We start from the raw sequence: 18,814 nt of genomic DNA, 5'->3' as shown, positions 1-18,814 counted from the left end.
CAAAAATGTGATTTTCTCAGCTTTTTGTTTAAAATGCTTAACCATATTCAAGTGTTGGTAAAAAAAAAAAGGAAGCACAGAGCTAGAGTTTTTTTTTTTTTTTATGGAGTTACAGTTAAAGGTATATATTAAGTGTAAAAAATTAATACCTAAATAGGAACATAGTAGTATCCTTAAGTATAAGTGCAATATATAATAATTTATAAAAAGTAAACTATAAGTATGATGTTGTGTTAACTTAAAGAAAACGTACAAGTATACTTGCGGTATAAAACTACACTACTAAAGGAGAAATATATTTGTGAACTAGTTGTGCACTTAAAGTTTACTACTGTTACACTTATAGTAGACTTAAACGTTTACTTTTATATACTAAAAGTGGGGTAATTTAGTCTCAGGCAGTATGAAATAGTACACTTACAAGTTTACTACTAGTACATTGATATTAGTATACTTACAACATAATGTATACTTAAAAATATACCTGAACATTACTTATGGATATTTCATAAAATTAACTTGAAATGTACTTCTTTTTCATATGGGAATTATGTCATGACATTAAGTGTTAATAAGCAACTGTTCACAATATTTATATTTAAAAGAAAAAATTAGAGATTAGAGATACGAATTAGAGTATAAACATATAATTTAAAAAAATTATAATTATAAGGTTAGTATTATAAAAACTGCCTGATGTGACGAGACAAGACTCTGGTGTGGCGAACATGACATGATGAGACGAGACTCTGACTTGGCGGCCATGATGTTACAAAACTCTGGCGTGGCAGCCATGACGTGATGAGATGAGACTCTGGCGTGGCGGCCATGACGTGGCGAGACTCTGGCGTGGCGGCCATGACGTGGCGAGACTCTGGCGTGGCGGCCGTGACGTGATGAGACGAGACTCTGGTGTGGGTGCCATGACGTGGCGAGACTCTGGTGTGGCAGCCATGACATGATAAGACTCAGGTGTGGCAGCCATGACATGATGAGGTGACACGAGGTGACAAATAAAACTCTGGCATGGCATTCCGTGACAAGACGAGACTCTGGCTTGGCGGCCATGATGTGACAAGACTCTGGCGTGGCAGCCGTGACGTGATAAGATGAGACTCTGGTGTGGCGGCCATTACGTGGCGAGACTCTGGCGTGGCGTCCGTGACGTGATGAGATGAGACTCTGGCGTGGCGGCCATGACGTGGCAAGACTCTGGTGTGGCAGCCATGACATGACAAGACTCAGGTGTGGTAGCCATGACATGATGAGACTCTGGCCACGAGGTGACAAATAAAACTCTGGCATGGCATCCGTGACAAGATGAGACAGCCATGGCAGCCATGACGTGATGAGACGAGACTCTGGCGTGGCGGCCAAGACGTGGCAAGACTCTGGTGTGACTGCAATGGCGTGACGAGACTCTGGCGTGGCAGCCATGATGTGATGAGACGAGACTCTGGCATGGCAGCCATGACATGATGAGACTCTGGCTTGGCGGCCATGATGTTACAAAACTCTGGCGTGGCAGCCATGACGTGATGAGACAAGACTCTGGAGTGGCGGCCATGACATGATGAGACTCTGGCTTGGTGACCATGATGTTACAAAACACTGGCATGGCAGCCATGACGTGATGAGACGAGACTCTGGTGTGGCGGCCATGACGTGGTGAGACTCTGGTGTGGCAGCCATGACATGGCGAGACTCTGGTGTGGCAGCCATGACATGATGAGGTGACACGAGGTGACAACTAAAACTCTGGCATGGCATCCGTGACAAGACGAGACTCTGGCTTGGCGGCCATGATGTGACAAGACTCTGAGATGAGACTCTGGTGTGGCGGCCTTGACGTGATGAGACGAGACTCTGACGTTGTGGCCGTGACGTGATGAGACTCTGGTGTGGCGACCGTGACATGATGAGACGAGACTCTGGTGTGGCGGCCTTGACGTGATGAGACGAGACTCTGACGTTGTGGCCGTGACGTGATGAGACTCTGGTGTGGCGACCGTGACATGATGAGACGAGACTCTGGCGTGGTGGCCATGACGTGATGAGACGAGACTCTGGCGTGGCGGCCATGACGTGGCGAGACTCTGGTGTGGCAGCCATGACATGACAAGAATCAGGTGTGGCAGCCATGACATGATGAGGTGACACGAGGTGACAAAAAAAACTCTGGCATGGCATCCGTGACAAGACGAGACTCTGGCTTGGCGGCCATGATGTGACAAGACTCTGGTGTGGCAGCCGTGACGTGATGAGTTGAGACTCTGGCGTGGCGACCGTGGCATGATGAGACGAGACTCTGGCGTGGCGGCCATGACGTGGCGAGACTCTGGTGTGGCAGCCATGACATGACAAGACTCAGGTGTGGCAGCCATGACATGATGAGGTGACACGAGATGACAAAAAAACCTCTGGCATGGCATCCGTGACAAGACGAGACTCTGGCTTGGCGGCCATGATGTGACAAGACTCTGGCATGGCAGCCGTGGCGTGATGAGATGAGACTCTGGTGTGGCGGCCTTGACGTGACGAGACTCTGGCGTGGTGGCCGTGACGTGATGAGACTCTGGTGTGGCGACCGTGACATGATGAAACTCAGCTGTGGTGGCCGTGACGTGATGAGACGAGACTCTGGCATGGCAGCCATGACATGGTGAGACTCTGGCTTGGCGGCCATGATGTTACAAAACTCTGGCGTGGCAGCCATGACGTGATGAGACGAGACTCTGGAGTGGCGGCCATGACATGATGAGACTCTGGCTTGGTGACCATGATGTTACAAAACTCTGGCATGGCAGCCATGACGTGATGAGACGAGACTCTGGTGTGGCGGCCATGACGTGGTGAGACTCTGGTGTGGCAGCCATGACATGGCGAGACTCTGGTGTGGCAGCCATGACATGATGAGGTGACACGAGGTGACAAAAAAAACTCTGGCATGGCATCCGTGACAAGACGAGACTCTGGCTTGGCGGCCAGGATGTGACAAGACTCTGGCATGGCAGCCCTGACGTGATGAGATGAGACTCTGGCGTGGCGGCCATGACGTGGCAAGACTCTGATGTGGCAGCCATGACATGACAAGACTCAGGTGTGGCAGCCATGACATGATGAGGTGACACGAGGTGACAAATAAAACTCTGGCATGGCATCCGTGACAAGACGAGACTCTGGCTTGGCGGCCATGATGTGACAAGACTCTGGCATGGCAGCCGTGGCGTGATGAGATGAGACTCTGGTGTGGCGGCCTTGACGTGACGAGACTCTGGCGTGGTGGCCATGACGTGATGAGACGAGACTCTGGCGTGGCGGCCGTGACATGGCAAGACTCTGGTGTGGCGGCCATGACATGACAAGACTCAGATGTGGCAGCCATGACACAATGAGACTCTGGCCACGAGGTGACAAATAAAACTCTGGCATGGCATCCAGGACAAGGTGAGACAGCCATGGCAGCCATGATGTGATGAGACTGTTCGGCAGGCAAGCCCTGAGGCATGGCAAAGCGACGCAGCGTCTCGTTCCCTGTTCTCAGGGAACCTAGGTTACATACGATCCTAGGTCACATACGTAACCGGAGACGTTCCCTTTCGAAAGGGAACTCGCGCTGCGTCAGCTGACGCTACGGGGAACGATATACCCACGCCGCCATGCCGAGGGGAGTGCATGCCCACTGGCAGAGACAACTGTCAGGACAAGCAAATTCAATTGAAATGCCTAAACCACTCCCCCTCCGGTCACATTGGGCTGTCAGTGACAGCATTCAATACGGTCATAGCCCAAGCTATAAGCCTTGTCAGGAACTTTAGTGCGACTGCATGAGGTCCTATTCAGGCTGCTCAAAGGCCTGGATCCAACCAATTCGAGAGAAGGGGCTCCTTTAAGGGAATGTGGCTAGGGGGCCCTAGGGCGCCCCAGCCAGCCACTATTCGGGAAGAAATCACCGAATGCCACCAGGGAGGCCTGGCCTAGAGACCTCTATATGGGACACTCTGGATACTCGCCTCCAGGAGAGGCATCCAGCCAAAGGTACTGCGAGCTGGCAGTGTCCTCCTTGGGCCGGATCTCAGAGATGGGCATTCTGGAGAGCAGTACTCAGCATAGCGCTTTCGACCCTTGCCAGCGAGGGGAGTTAATCTGCTCAATCCTAGGATCTACTGAGCTATTATCAGGCTAGAAACACTCAGGAGGCCGGACTGGCCTATAAGCTGATCTAATTGGGAGGCCTCGCGAGGGGCCTACGACCATCTGATCAAGCCCAGGCAGCTTCGGGCTCACATATGACCCTCAGAGAGAGGGGAGCTTAAAGGGGCTGCCCGGTTGGTAAGCCAGGTTGTAGGCTAAATTCCCTCCCATGGGAACCAAGTAGCAGAAGCGACCTCAGTCGCGCTAGGGTAAGACCATCCTCAGATGCTGCCGAATAAGGGCCAGATACTGATAGCAAGATCCCCACTAGCTGTCAGCATATGCCAGTTAACAGTTCCTGAACTGAGAACCCAACCCCTCAGGGAGGCCTAGTGAGGCCTATCGCTAGGTAGCGAGCCTTCAGGGAGGCCGGGTGAGGCCTACCACCTGCCACAGTCCATGCTAATCTGCCACATGACTGAAGCCCTGGGACATGCCCTCAGGGGAAGCCCGGCTTGAGGCCTGCTACCCAATGGCAAACCTTCAGGGAGGCCTGGTGAGGCCTACTACCTGGTAGTCCCACATGCCTGCTGCCAGAGGCATCCTGGTCCCAGGGCTCACCCCTAAGGACGGACCAGGGACTCGCATCCAGGGGAGGCCTGGGGAGGCCTGGTGAGGTCTAATACCCGGTGGTAAACCCACAAGGAGGCCTGGAGGGGCCCGCTGTCTGCTAGCAATCCATGCTGACCGTCACGGCTACTGGCGACTGGCGTCCGTGGAGCCCATCTTCAGGGAGGCCTGTCGGGGCCTACTACCTTACAGCAGACCTGCAGGGATGGCTTCCTGGTGGCAGGCAGGAAAAACTGGCTGTTATAACTCCTGGACTGACAGTAGCTTCTCTGCTGGCTGACAAGATAACATCCAACTGCTAAGAAGGGTTATTAGTTGGGAATTCTGCTACTTGAGGCCGACATCGTTGGGGAGTAAACACATATTTCAGTACAAAAGAGGGCCGACTGCAACTGCGACTTGCAAGAAAGGCCTATTTTCCAAGGCTGACTACCTATCTAGGTTGCAGCTATTAACCTCTTAACAAGCGCCCCATTTTTGTGGAATTTTTTGAAAACGATATACCCAAATGAAAATGTCTGCAGCTCTTAAACCCTATGGTCTATATTCATAAACCTGGTCTTATTTTAAACTAGACACTTGAAATATTGCTACCCAAGAGTCATAATAACTCAAAGTAATATGGGAACAGAGTAATATACATGTAAATATACATGTAAGTGACTCACGTTTTTTGTTTTTTGTTTTCAATTAGGGAAAAAAATATTATAATTTAATGTTAAGAGCCTGAAAATAACTTAAATATAAAACTGAATGTCTAATCATGTCATGATTCAAATATGAGGATGATTCTCTCAGTAATGTAGCTTCTGTGAGCTTTTATGTCAAGAAAAGTCTAGGCGTCATTTCAAAAAGGCCATTTATTTCAGAACATTTGCTATTGTAAAGAGTAGTTTTTCATTCAAATAAATCTGCAATAAACTGCAATATACTACTAATTATAATGGATAAATAGTTACTGAAAAACTAAAGCAACTATTTACAGAGATTACAAAGTGTAAAAAACTCATTTAGCTGATAATAAGTGTCAGTGAGAGACAGCGCGCTCCACTGCAGTTGCGCCATGGAGAACGTGCAGCCAGCGCGCAAACAGTATTCACCAAAGCCTACTTACGCAAACTGCGCAAGATAATGCCTTTTGATTGGTTACTAAGTCCATCAATCAAACCTTTGTTGAAAAGGCATTGGCTGGGCACCGAGTGCCTTTATCCAACGAAAACCATGGGCGCAATGATTGACAGCTCACCAAGCCTGTAAGGCACTTCCTCTATATGATGCATCCCAGAAGAGTCTCTGATTGAAGGAGAGAGACGGGGGAGGGTTTAAAATACGTGGGAGAAGCCATTCTAGCAGGGGGAGTTTGCCAGACACGGAATAGAATCGATATTTCATTGAAAATGGACATGATTGATCACGCTAACTCAAAACTCTCTTGCAAACAACGGAGGATTTTTAGTTTTTTCCCTATTTTTTCGTTGTTTTGGATTAAAAAGTGGGATGCATTTTGAAGAATGGACTCTTACACAGAGATGTATGCGGGTGTTTATTGGATTCGTCCGATCTGATCTGAACGACAGGAGATGAAAGATGAGTAACGCTGATATTTTTCTAATGTTTACATGGCCGGTCCTTTAGTGTTTCATTTAACCCTTTCCTCTCTGGTGTATTTATTGCAAAAACAAGTTCAGAACATGAATCTTGAGTGTTTTAGCTTTCAAATGATGCATAGTTTGTGATAGTTGATTGAATATTTTGTATAAAACAAAAGTAGATAAAAGTACACACCCCCCCACTTCCGTCAACCCCCCCGTCCACGAACCGGTGCGGGTTAAGAAGTTAAATCGCTAACCTCCCCAACGTCGGGACTCACTCGCAAAGAGGCCTGCTGAGGCCTACCACCTGTCTACTGCCCAGACTGACCAAGTTGGCTGCTCACAGCCAACTGGCTTCCCAGATGTCCCAACCTGGGGCTAATCTATCCCAGAGGCCTCCTTTGGGCCTACTGTATGACCGTGCAGTCTTACCGGCAGCGCCTACAAGCTCTGGAACCTAATTACATTGCTCATGACAGGGTACTCGGCAAAAACGCCCTGGACCCCCTAAGCGGGGGAAGTATCACGTACGCCACCCACCTCATGAGGGCCTAGCTTCAATAGCGGCCTATCATTCCATGCGAGGGCGTCAGCCATGGCAATGCTCTGGCTTCAAGGGAGCTCACTACCAAACCAACATATGACAAAGGTTACGAAGTGCTGCTCAACCCGAGCCATGGGTGAGGCAGAATGATACAGAGCTAGGAGTGGGAAACTCAAATCTACGCTGCCTTATCAGAGGAGTACTGCCACCTGGCCAAAACATATAAACAGGGCCAGAGCCAGCCAAAAACTGGCGGCTTTTTAGGAAACTAGCTCTGGAGGGCAGGGTTGAGCTACGCATACAATCTCTTCGTATTTGTACGAAAGATGGCCTAACCCTGCCCCACGACCACTTTTGTTTTTTTTAATTGGGAGGTTAAAAAACTGTATTCCATACAGCGAGCAATACAGCTCTCAAATATAACTTCTATATCTTTTGCTGGCACTCTACTAGCAACACTGGGATGGGTGCTATAGTGAAAAGAAACTTTAGAACGTCAAACGCAGTCTGCGTAGAATCTGACCACCTAAACTGGGACTTGACTGAGGTCAGAGCAGTAAGGGGAGCGGCCATTTGACTGAAACCAGGTATAAAACGACGGTAAAAATTAGCAAACCCGAGAAAACGTTGTAGCGCGGGCACGGGCCAGTCAGTGACCGCCTGGACCTTAGCGGGGTCCATACTGATCCCTTCTGCCGAGATGACCGAACCCAGAAACGTAACTGAGGAGGCGTGGAAAGAACATTTCTGAGCCTTTACATAAAGTCGATTCTCCAGTAGCCGCTGAAGGACCCGACGAAAATGTTTGACGCGCACCTGGACTGATGGCAAAAAGATCAAAATGTCGTCGAGGTAGACGAACACGAAGACGTTGAGCATGTCCCATAGGACGTCATTGACTAAGGCTTGAAAAAACGCGGGGGTGTTTACTAACCCGAAAGCTATGACTCGGTATTCAAAGTGCCCGAGGGGCGTGTTAAACGCGGTCTTCCATTCATCCCCCTCCCTTATATGCACTAGGTGATAGGCGTTACGTAAATCGAGCTTCGTAAAAACCCTTGCTCCCTGCAAGACTTCGAAGGCAGATGACATCAGTGGCAACGGATAACGATTCTTGACAGTGATGTCCTTTAAACCCTGATAGTCTATACATGGACACAGGAAGCCGTCCTTCTTTACAAAGAAGAAGCCGGCTCCCGCTGGAGATACTGATAGTAGAACGATAGTACCGGCATTGAGCGAGTCAGAAAGGTATATCTCGAGCGCCTCCCGTTCGGGAGTGGATAACGAGTATAGTCTTCCCCGGGGGGGCGTGGTACCCGGGAGAAGATCTATACTGCAATCATACGGGTGATGAGGCGGGAGAGAAGTGGCCCGGGAACGGCTGAATACCTCCCGCAAATCGTGATACTCCTCCGGCACTCCAGATAAATCTCGTGGCTCCTGCTGAAAAACAAATACAGACGAGACAGGGGGCACAGCAGAAGACAGACAATCAACATGACAAGACAATTTCCAAGAGAGAATAGATCTCTCCGCCCAGTTAAGCTGGGGGTTGCGGAGAACTAACCATGGATGGCCTAAAACCACTGGAGAAAAAGGGGAATGAAAAAAAAAAAAAAAAATAGTCTCTCTATGATTTCCTGAAACAGTAAGAGTCAATGGAAAAGTTCTTCTCTGCACCCTAGGAAGGGAGCTGCTGAGTCCTGTAAATCTAAGAGAGGAATACCTCGTTCCAAGGCCCAAGTCTCGTCAACGAAGTTCCCCTCCGCCCCTGAGTCAATCAATGCAGAGCAAGAAACTGACGATCCCAGCCAGCGGAGGTGTACGGGAAGGGAAGTACAGGACTTAGATGGAGAGACCCATGATGTTGCGCTCGTCAGCAACCCTCTGCCTACTGACGAGCACTGGCTTTTACTGGGCACCTAGAGACAAAATGATCAGTGGCAGCACAGTACATGCAAAGGCGATTCATAATCCTGCGTTGGCATTCCCGTATGGATATACGAAGCCCCCCTAGCTGCATCGGCTCAGGATCAGCAGTAGATGATAGAGACGGCTGTGTCGCCGCGAAGGCGGGAAATAATGAAGCTTTCTGCGGACCCTTCGTCGCATATCAAAATGTCTCTCGATGCGAAGAGCCAGCTCGACAAAGGAATCGAAACTGTCCGGAACCTCTCGGACAAAGACCTCATCCTTGATCTCAGAGTTCAGACCCTCGAGAAAGCGGTCGAGGAGTGTCAGACGTTCCATCCACTCGTGGTGGCCAGGGTTCGAAACTCAATCGAGTAATCAGTGACTGACCTCTTACCCTGGCACAAAGTGGATAGGAGGCGGGATGCTTCGTCACCGTGTGCAGACCGGTCAAAGACTCGGATCATCTCCTCCTTAAAAAGAGAAAACTTGAATACACAGTTTACCTCTGCCTCCCAGTTCGCCGCCCACTCTCGAGCCCGTCCATTGAGGAGAGAAACCACATAAGCCACCTTAGACCGTTCCTTGGCATAAGTAGATGGCTGGAGGGAAAAAACAACCTCGCATTGGGTGAGGAGAGATCGACACTGTGAGGGCTCACCCGAGTAGCATGGCGGGTTGTTAATGCGCGGCTCAGAAGAATCGCGCTGTCCAGCTGAACCAGTGGCTTCATGACGGTAGTATTGGAACTGCTAGTTAAGATCCAAGAGCTGGTCGGTCAAGGAGTCAACGGCAAGTCTCGTGGCGGATAAATCCTCTTCATGTTTGCCCAACAGGGCACCCTGGAGCTTGACGGCGTTGTGAAGGGGATTGCGACTCGCCTGGTCCATCTTCTGGTCGGATTATTCTGTTATGGGTAAGGATGATGGAAGACCAGGGCGGGGTGCAATTAACAGTCTTTAATAGATAAAAGAAATAGTCCTCAATGAATAATCAGAACAAAAGTCACAGGCATTAATAAGAACAGAAACTGCCAGATGGCTGGATATTAACAACACAAATTCCCACGAGGATGGTGGCCAGGAACCCAGAGATGCCTATAGCCAGTCAGGGAAAGTTAAGGCAGCAGAGAGGGTGAACAGCCATGAGCAGGCGCTGACCAGGTACTCTGCAAACAGGCACAGCTGAATAATACACAGTCTGATGGTAATATAACTCACAGTCGAACAGACGGTGTAGCGTCAAACAGTACAGTACAGTACAGAACAGAACAGTACAGTACAGTACAGTACAGTACAGTACAGTACAGTACAGTACAGTACAGTACAGTACAGTACAGTACAGTACAGTACAGTACAGTGTGAGATCACGGACGCTTCTCATATGAGGTGATTGAATAATCCGACAACAAGACAGGGAAGGAGAGGGAATAAGAAGCTGAGACAATCAAGGGGGGAAAAGGAACAGGTGAGGAAATAGGAACGAAAGGGGAAACAGCTGTAAGAGATAATGAGCGGAGGAGAGGATGAGTGTGCATGTGAGGGTTTGACCAGAAGAGGGAGACAGAGAAAAGGGGAGAGAAAACCCAGGATCATGACAATATAAACTTATATGAGGCTCACCATTCGTTGGTCTCTTTTTGGGACTCATAACTATTCTCTCTATGGGCCATGAATCCTATGGCGTAAGGGGGGCTTTTATAACCAAGACCATGGCCATTTTGGCGGGCTCTGAAGCACTAGGGCATGAAGCGACCTGATTGGTTCGTGCGTCTCAACAGTCCCATCATAGGCCCATGCAGTTGTCGCAGCACAGCCAATCAGCACGCTAGTAAGCTCTGCTGAGGCCTGCTGTGCAGCTGCACTGCGTTTTACATATAAAAAATTATAAGGAAAATTGTGGCTTCAATATTCTCAAGAAAAAGAACCCAATATGTTTAAAAGTGTATTTCAGCTATTTCTCTGTCAAAAAAACTATGAATTCTGGGGTAAAAGGCCACACAGATCCATCTGTTGTATCCTTCATTTCACGGGAAACAAAGGCAGCATTTGAAGGAGCCTTTAAATTGGGACTGCCTTTGTCACGCAACTGTGACGCAATCGGCCTTCAAAGTATGCAGCCTCTGAATTGGGACGCAGCATTGGGAATCGTGACAACGTGACCTATTTGCTGCCATCTTTGCAGATATTTTTTTGATTTGCCATGAGATAAACTGTATAGCTTTCATTTCTCCTGTCATTTACACAATTATATTTGAAATTAATGATTATTGAGTAATGGACAAAACACTGACATTTAAATAATGTAATTTCAGTCTGTATATTTTTTAACTCTCAATTTTTTATGAGTGCTTGATTGTCATTTGTTGCTCTGCTGATGTGGGAGGGTCAGAGAAGAGCATAAAGAGTATTTAAAGGCCTAATAGGTTTTATAAGTTCATTTGATAGGTTCTTGGTTTCTCAGACGGGCAGGATGGATTTATCTTCACAAGAATACGATCCCACTGAGTTTTGTTTTCCTGCAGCGAACAACTCTTGTCTTAAAGGCACACACCTTGTGTCCACTCAGACTGTGTTGTATCTCATATTGGTGTCTGCGATGACTGTGACTATTCTAGGAAATTCGGTGGTCATCATCTCCATAGCGCACTTCAAACAGCTCCAGACTCCCACTAACATCCTGGTGATGTCTCTGGCTTTTGCGGACTTGCTGCTTGGACTGGTGGTCATGCCTTTCAGTATGATCCGTACTATCAATGGCTGCTGGTACTACGGAGATGCCTTCTGTTTGCTCCACTCCAGTTTTGACATATTTCTCACATCTGTGTCTATTTTTCATCTAATTTTTATTGCTATCGATCGACATCAGGCTGTGTGTTACCCACTTCGATACCCTTCAAGAATAACCATACCTGTTGCATGGGTCATGGTGCTGATAAGTTGGAGCGTGGCTGCGTTATATTCATATGGTTTAGTGTACTCAAAAGCTAATGTGGAAGGACTGGAGGAATTTATTGAATCCATGTACTGTATGGGAAGTTGCACTCTGCTTTTCAATGCATTCTGGTCCGTTTTGGACACATTACTAACTTTTTTCTTGCCTTGTTCTGTCATGATTGGACTGTATGCAAGAATTTTTGTAATTGCAAGAAAGCACATTAGAACAATAGGTGATGCAAACAAGCATGAAAATGAGAGCACGTTTAAGAGCTCTAGACGATCTGAGCGCAAAGCAGCAAAAACTCTCGGTATTGTAGTGGGTGCTTTTATTATTTGCTGGCTACCGTTTTTTATTAACTCTATGATTGATCCCTACATCAACTTTTCCACCCCAGTTGCTCTTTTTGAAGTGTTTGTCTGGTTATGTTACATTAACTCAACCATAAACCCCATCATATATGGACTTTTCTATCCATGGTTTAGAAAAACCCTTTCTCTCATTATAACAATGAGAATATGTGAATCAAACTCATCAGATATCAATCTATTCACTGTTTGACTTCTTTTTCATGTCATTTTGATTTGTTATTTTGCTCTTGCACATTGTTTTCCACTAGCACATGCTTTCTTACTGAAATGATTTTTGAATTGTTCACAAATGATGAATAAAAAAGTAGGAACACGGTTACACATTTTTCTCCATATATAAACTATAAAGCACAGCATTCAGAAAAAAATGACCATTTAGGCTTAAACAAACACTTTAAATATTATGATCCCTGTATAGTGTTTAAATCTGTGTAAGATTAAATTGTGATCTAAAATCATAAATATAAATAAATTGGCAAAGATTAGTCAGTCAGTCCAACTAGTGGCCTGCATCACAAGTTTGTAACATTAACAAACAAAAGCAGGTCAACATAAGGTGAGATGAATGTGTCAAAAGTGGATATAGGCCCACATGGCCACTTGAAGTGAAAACATAAAAGCTTAACAAATACGCTTAATTAAAAGCTTTATATAATGTCAAATCTCATGCACTTGTAACGGCCGCCTAATGTTAAATACTGTTCATGACATAAATGTTGATGTGCCTTTAAGATGGTTTTGTCTGTGGTGTACAGAGCGTTATTGTATGTACGCTGTTCTTATGTGAGCACATACGCACAGGTAGAGAGAGAGAGAGAGCTTGAGTGGAGATAGAGATGGCTGCTCTACCGCTGACTGCTGTTACAGTATCCTTGTGTTCATTTCCCCTTTGATTTGTAGTGTTTATCAGTGCTTTATTTCCTGTTTATACTCGCTCTTTTACATGTATGTGAAGAGTGTGCTTGTGCAAACCATTCTAAAGACTTGTGGGACTACCAGTTCATTTGCCTCAGGTTTTCCTTCTCACCTCCTGTTTCCTATTTCATCTGGGCAGAATTCAACCCTCTGATAGACGTTACACACTGATGAAAGAACAGATATTCACACAAATATGTTCCTGATTTAGTAACCAAAAGCATGTATTGTTTTTGAAAATGAAAAACCTAACAATTCTAATATATGAAAATTAAAAAGACTGTGATCCTCTGCTTTCTTTTTATAGCGCTTATAGCTCATATTATTATAAGTAGCTGACATCTTTTTTTTTCTTCTCAGTGAACATTATTTAATTTATAATATTGTATTCTGTGTTATTTTCTTGTGGCATAAGATGAAAAATAAAAAAAAAGTTGTTGTCCCTGAATTTTTTCTGTATTCTGTTTTTTTAGGAAAGAATATTCAAGAATTAAATTGCATTTATGTAACCAAGATCACAATAAGTAAGCCCAAAATAAACCTTGTATAATTTTAATTAGCCTACAACCTCACTTTTTTTTTAAATCAACATGACAACATAAGGTTAGGATTACATTAGAATAGATTGTAGTTGCATGATAATTGAATGCATCTGAATTAGGGCTATCACCGCTAACGCGTTAACGCATGCGATTAATTTAAAGTCCTTAACGTGTTAAAATAATTTTACGCAATTAACGCAAATAAATAACAGAAGTACGTGAAGCTGCGTCAATAACGTATAATTTTCGTCACTCAGTTAGATGATCGTTAGAAGTCGGGAGTTTTATCACAATCACACTGAGCATCTACAGCACCTGTAACACTGGTAGGAGGACATTTTCATTCTAAAGGCCTGTGCACATCGGAACGATTTTCACGTGTGCTTATCGAGACTTTTTTCGGCGTCTTTGTGTTCACACCCAAACGATTTTCACTAGCGATTTGCCGAGTGAACGTGCAAATTCAGTAGATGGCACTCCTGGTACACAAGGTGGTGCTGCGCCACTTTACGCTTCTGACACTTCTAACTGGCAAGCAGTAGCCTGACAAGCCAGACCCACATCAAGATTTTGGGTCTGGGAACTCATCATTGACAGGGCTCAATCCGTGGGGCGGGATAAACGGTTGTCTTTCAAATTCCCTCTGCACGCAATTGGATGGCACTACAACCAACCACAGCAATGAAGAAGGTGAAGCCGAGCTAATGTTAGTTGATAGACTTTCGCCGTATCCGGTAGGCAGAAAATCGAACATATCTTCTTTTCTTAAGAATGACTTCAGTGCCATTCTTTGTTCTTTTCTCAAAGAAAAGCTTAACTCCAAGTCTTCCAGAGTCGCGGCCAAAGCCGATTCAAAAGACCGCTGTTCACCAGCTGCTTTGTTTACGAGTAGCACGCAGAACCTCCGCAACGCTGCCGTGACGTGCCATCATTATGTTAAGCCCGCCCACCGACTCTACATAAGCTGTGATTGGCCTGACCAGAGTTTGGTTTTCCCAGCTCTCAGGTCTACCGAGAGTTGCTAGACTACACTCGCGGCAAAATAAATTTTCTGCCGCTAGGGTGCGTCTAGATTTCAAGGCTAGGCAAGCAGCATTAGCAGCTCATCTTCTTCTTGTCTACTTACTTCCTCTTCGTCGTATCAATGTGTGCTCGGCAAGACCGTTTTGTGCTTGAACGCCACCAAGTCGTTGTTACTGTAACTTCAGCAGCTCCAGGCACGTGAACTAAAGCGCGGATCTCATTGGTCGGCCAGTTTTTAATGCGCCGCGTCAAAACAAAAAAACGAACCCATGGCTTTTTTTTAAATTACGATTTTACGCCTGCCGTGCAAACATCAGTTTGCACACTCACACTGGTGTCCTTTGTTTAGTCACGTGGCGTTAAACGTTGAAGATAAACGCACGCGAAAATCATCCCGGTGTGAACAGGCCTTAACTCTTTAACCCGATTTTGCTTCTCTGTTTGTGATCAGGCTATTTTAAGCCATTAAACTCTGGGAAAGTTTTCAGTGATCCAGTCATTAAATTCATTCAAACAGTCCAAAACAGCGGTAATGTAAAGAAGCCCAGGCTGATTACAGCAGAGATATCAGAGAGAATAGAGACTCACATTGCGTTTTTAATAAATGATTAATTCCAGTGTGTGCTTTGCTTTAAAAAGTCGTATTCTGCGATTGTTTTTGAAGAGCGCAATGTTGGTGACTTATAGGAGTCGTACAGTAAGCGCGCGAGACTCTGTTATATTGATGCACAAAGAACAAACCATGTGCGCGCACTCGATCACTGATTGCACGCTGCATTCATGTACAGACCATAGACTGTAAAAAAAAATACAGACACATCTCAGTACATTCGCGTTGTTTCCACACACACTCAGCAAGGATAATGTTTGATTTGTCATGTGTACATTGTTGTGTTTAGTAATCACTAATCACTTTATTAAGGTTTATGCAGTCAAAGCGGTTGATTTAGGAGTTTTTTTGGCGTCTCCGTGTGGTCCTGTTCGGTATCGCAGCTTCACTTGTCTAAAATGAAATGAAAACAATCTCGTTGTTGTTGCTCTGTACACATACTATACACTGAATTCTGTAGTTTATTTCTGTAATGTTTTTTTTCATGGGTGCTTAGGTGTGTATACATTTATTATATAATAAAATGATATGGACTCCTTATATTTGGTTATTTGGTGTCCTTTTTGAGTCTCCAATGATCCTTGAAGCTTGCAGAAAATACAGTTCTGTGAGAATCACCCTTCAATCTGATTGTTTACTTTGCTGGATATAGCAAATTATGACAAAATGAATGTGTTTAATGAGATAAATGGCGTATGTTTAATTTCACGTTAAGTGTGCGATTAATCGCGATTAATCACAAAACAAATTTGCCTAAATCTAAACCCAGAGCAAAATATTTACTTTTAACATTTACTTTAGGTGATTATTTTTGCGATTTAAGAATTCAAAAGATCTGACATTTATTTCTCAATATTTTTTAACTTAATATTATTTATATATATTTTTCACACTTTTTTACACTCTAAATCAACATAATAGTCACATTTAATTTACAACAGTTTGTGTGTCTTCAGCAAAATCAGGAGGCCGTAAACTCATGACTGGCTGATGTCATTCTTGGTCACTCCCATAAACAATACCCTTCATTTTACTTATATAAGCAAACTGGCAGTGAAATCATCTTTAGGATTTTGGATCTGCAGCCTTATCATAAACATGGGCACTGAACATTAAACTTTCTCCATGGAATTTCTTGAGCATCACTGCTTTCCCCTCTGGAATACAAGCTGTTCACTTGACTTTCATTTGAATTATGTCAATGTGTTGTTGTTTTTGTACATATCTGCAATCTCTGTGCTGACTGTGTGTGGAAACTTCCTTGTCATCATCTCTATAACAGTTTTCAAGCAGCTTCACACACCGACCAACCTCCTCATTCTCTCACTGGCCTTTTCTGACTTCTTGGTGGGAGTTTGTGTGATGCCGGTTGAAAGCATTAGGAGCATTAACTCGTGTTTTTATATGGGAAAATCACACTGTACTATCTCACATAATTATGTCCATTCTTGGGTCTGCGTCCCTCTTTAACATCATGCTTGTGGGTATTGACCGTTATTTTGCTGTATGTGATCCACTTCTGTATATGTCCAAAATGACAATGAGAAAAACACTGATCTGCATAAGTTTAGGATGGACTGCATCCATCTGTTATAATCTTGTACCAGTGTTTTTGGGAAACTCAAACCTGACAGGGGCAATTGTGATCTGTCTAAGGGAATGTGCAGTGGCTGTCAGCAACGCCTGGGGTCCAGCTGACTTAATAGTGAGCTTCATTGCTCCATGTATAGTGATGCTAATTCTGTATGTAAGAATTCTCGTAGTGGCCTTGAGACAAGCAAAATCCATCTCCAACTTTGCAAAGAAAAGAGTATCTCAGAAAAATCTAAAATCATCCAGGAAATCAGAGATGTTTCAAAGTATCAAAAGTTTGTCTGCTTCCTGACCTGGGCCCTAGTGAGTCAAGGTTTAGCTCTAAGACTATGTGCCAGATTACTAGAGAGAAGAGCGGCACCACCCCAAGAGGGATGGATGCCATCCTTCTTCAACAGGTCAGGTCTGCCCCAAAAACTTTTCCAATTGTCTATGAACCCTATGTTATTTTGCAGACACCACTTAGACAACCAGCCATTGAGTGATGATAGTCTGCTAACTATCTCATCACTCCTTTTTACCGGGAGCGGTCCAGAACAAAAAAACAGCCTCAGACATCGTACTAGCGAGTTCACACACCTCTTTAATGTTAATTTTGGTGATCTCCGACTGGCGAAGTCGAACATCATTAGTGCCGACGTGAATAATAATCTTAGAGAATTTACGATTAGCTTTAGCCAGCACTTTTAAATTTGCTTTGATGTCAGGTGCTCTGGCTCCCGGTAAACAAGTGACTATGGTAGCTGGTGTCTCTATCTTCACGTTCCGTGTAATAGAATCGCCAATGACTAGGGCACTTTCAACAGGATACTCAGTGGGTGCCTCACTGAGAGGGGAGAACCTGTTTGATGTTCTAACCGGAACGGAAAAGCGGTTCTTTGGTCTGCGACTATGCTGCCTCACTGTTACCCAGTTTCCCTGCTGCGAGGGCCCTGCAGCCGGAACCGAAGAATGTACAGAGTTCACTAAGCTATTCGCATCCAAATCAGTGTCTAAAGCTGTTACATCCTCACTACTCTCAGATAAAGTATGGATGCGTGTTTCTAATTCTGAAATCTTCTCCGTCAGCCTAACTATCTCCTTACATTTATCACATGTGAAGCCCTTTTCGCCAGCGGAGAAGCCTATACTGAACATGTGGCATGCACTGCAGGTGATAATGACAGGAGAAGACATGACTTACCGTGTTTGTTGATTAATCCAATTTACCACTTACCACAATCGTTTGCTGGACACAATTTACTAATCCAAGTTATGAACTCAGAAAAAGGGAGGCCCGGGTGCAGAGATAACAAGCTAACAGGCTAGCAAAATGCTAACGTGTGATGGTGATTTAGATTAAAAGCTAGCGATGTCAAATTTAACGTGATAGGCAATTTTTAAACAATGTATGGTGATGAGTAAGTTATATTTAGCAGTAGAAGAAAGAGGAAATATCAAAATAAAGATTCAAACGTAAGCAAGGCTCTACAGAGCTACAGACTTGAGCTACAGAGCAACAGACACAGCAGGCAGACAGGAGCAATCGATCAGCGAGCAATCCATTAGGTTCTCAGATATTTTTTTCTTTATTAAAAACACTTTTTAAAATTTCAAATCATGTCCTTGTCTATGTCCTCAGGCGAATTGGAGCTGCAGCTTTCTTTTGTAATGCTAAAAACTTTTGTTATGAAAAAAAATAAAAAAATTGTTATCATTCATATCAATTGATTAAAAACATGAAATTATACATAAATTCTACAAATAAATACTATTTTACAACTGTCCCAATGTGTTCGCCATAAGCCTTTAAAGGTATGACTGAGGAGAAGCTGACAATGATCAAGGATGAGTTGATGATTTTAAACTTGTTTTTGAATGTTTTTTTTTTTGTTTGTTTGTTTTTTTTAGGAGGACGAGCTAAAGGGTCAGGCCCTGTCACGGTAAAACATCCCAGAAAATAATGAAAATGTTTTAAATCTAAAACATGTCTAAAAGGTTAATGAAATCCCTTGCTTGACCGAAGTTGA

At 44.7% G+C, this 18,814-nt stretch overlaps 2 protein-coding genes across 2 annotated transcripts; both read left to right on the top strand.

The window, feature by feature from the left end:
- Nucleotides 1-11,286: 11,286 nt before the first annotated feature.
- On the top strand, nt 11,287-12,312 carry LOC307134550 (trace amine-associated receptor 13c-like; the record flags this gene model as incomplete). The annotated part of the gene is made up of 1 exon (XM_079830360.1): nt 11,287-12,312. One exon carries the CDS (start codon nt 11,287-11,289, stop codon nt 12,310-12,312), a length of 1,026 nt encoding a protein of 341 aa, XP_079686486.1.
- Nucleotides 12,313-16,337: 4,025 nt separating this feature from the next.
- On the top strand, nt 16,338-17,097 carry taar15 (trace amine associated receptor 15; the record flags this gene model as incomplete). Its single annotated transcript, XM_079832216.1, is given in 2 exon segments — nt 16,338-16,639; nt 16,641-17,097. Coding segments are annotated over 2 exon segments (759 nt in total).
- Between the last annotated feature and the right edge of the window lie 1,717 nt (nt 17,098-18,814).

This window comes from Gobio gobio (genome assembly GCF_949357685.1).
Source record: "Gobio gobio genome assembly, chromosome: 12".
In the NCBI taxonomy this organism is placed as follows: domain Eukaryota; kingdom Metazoa; phylum Chordata; class Actinopteri; order Cypriniformes; family Gobionidae; genus Gobio; species Gobio gobio.
The sequence above is the reverse complement of the archived record's forward strand: the minus strand, read 5'-3'. Positions and strand labels throughout refer to the sequence as shown.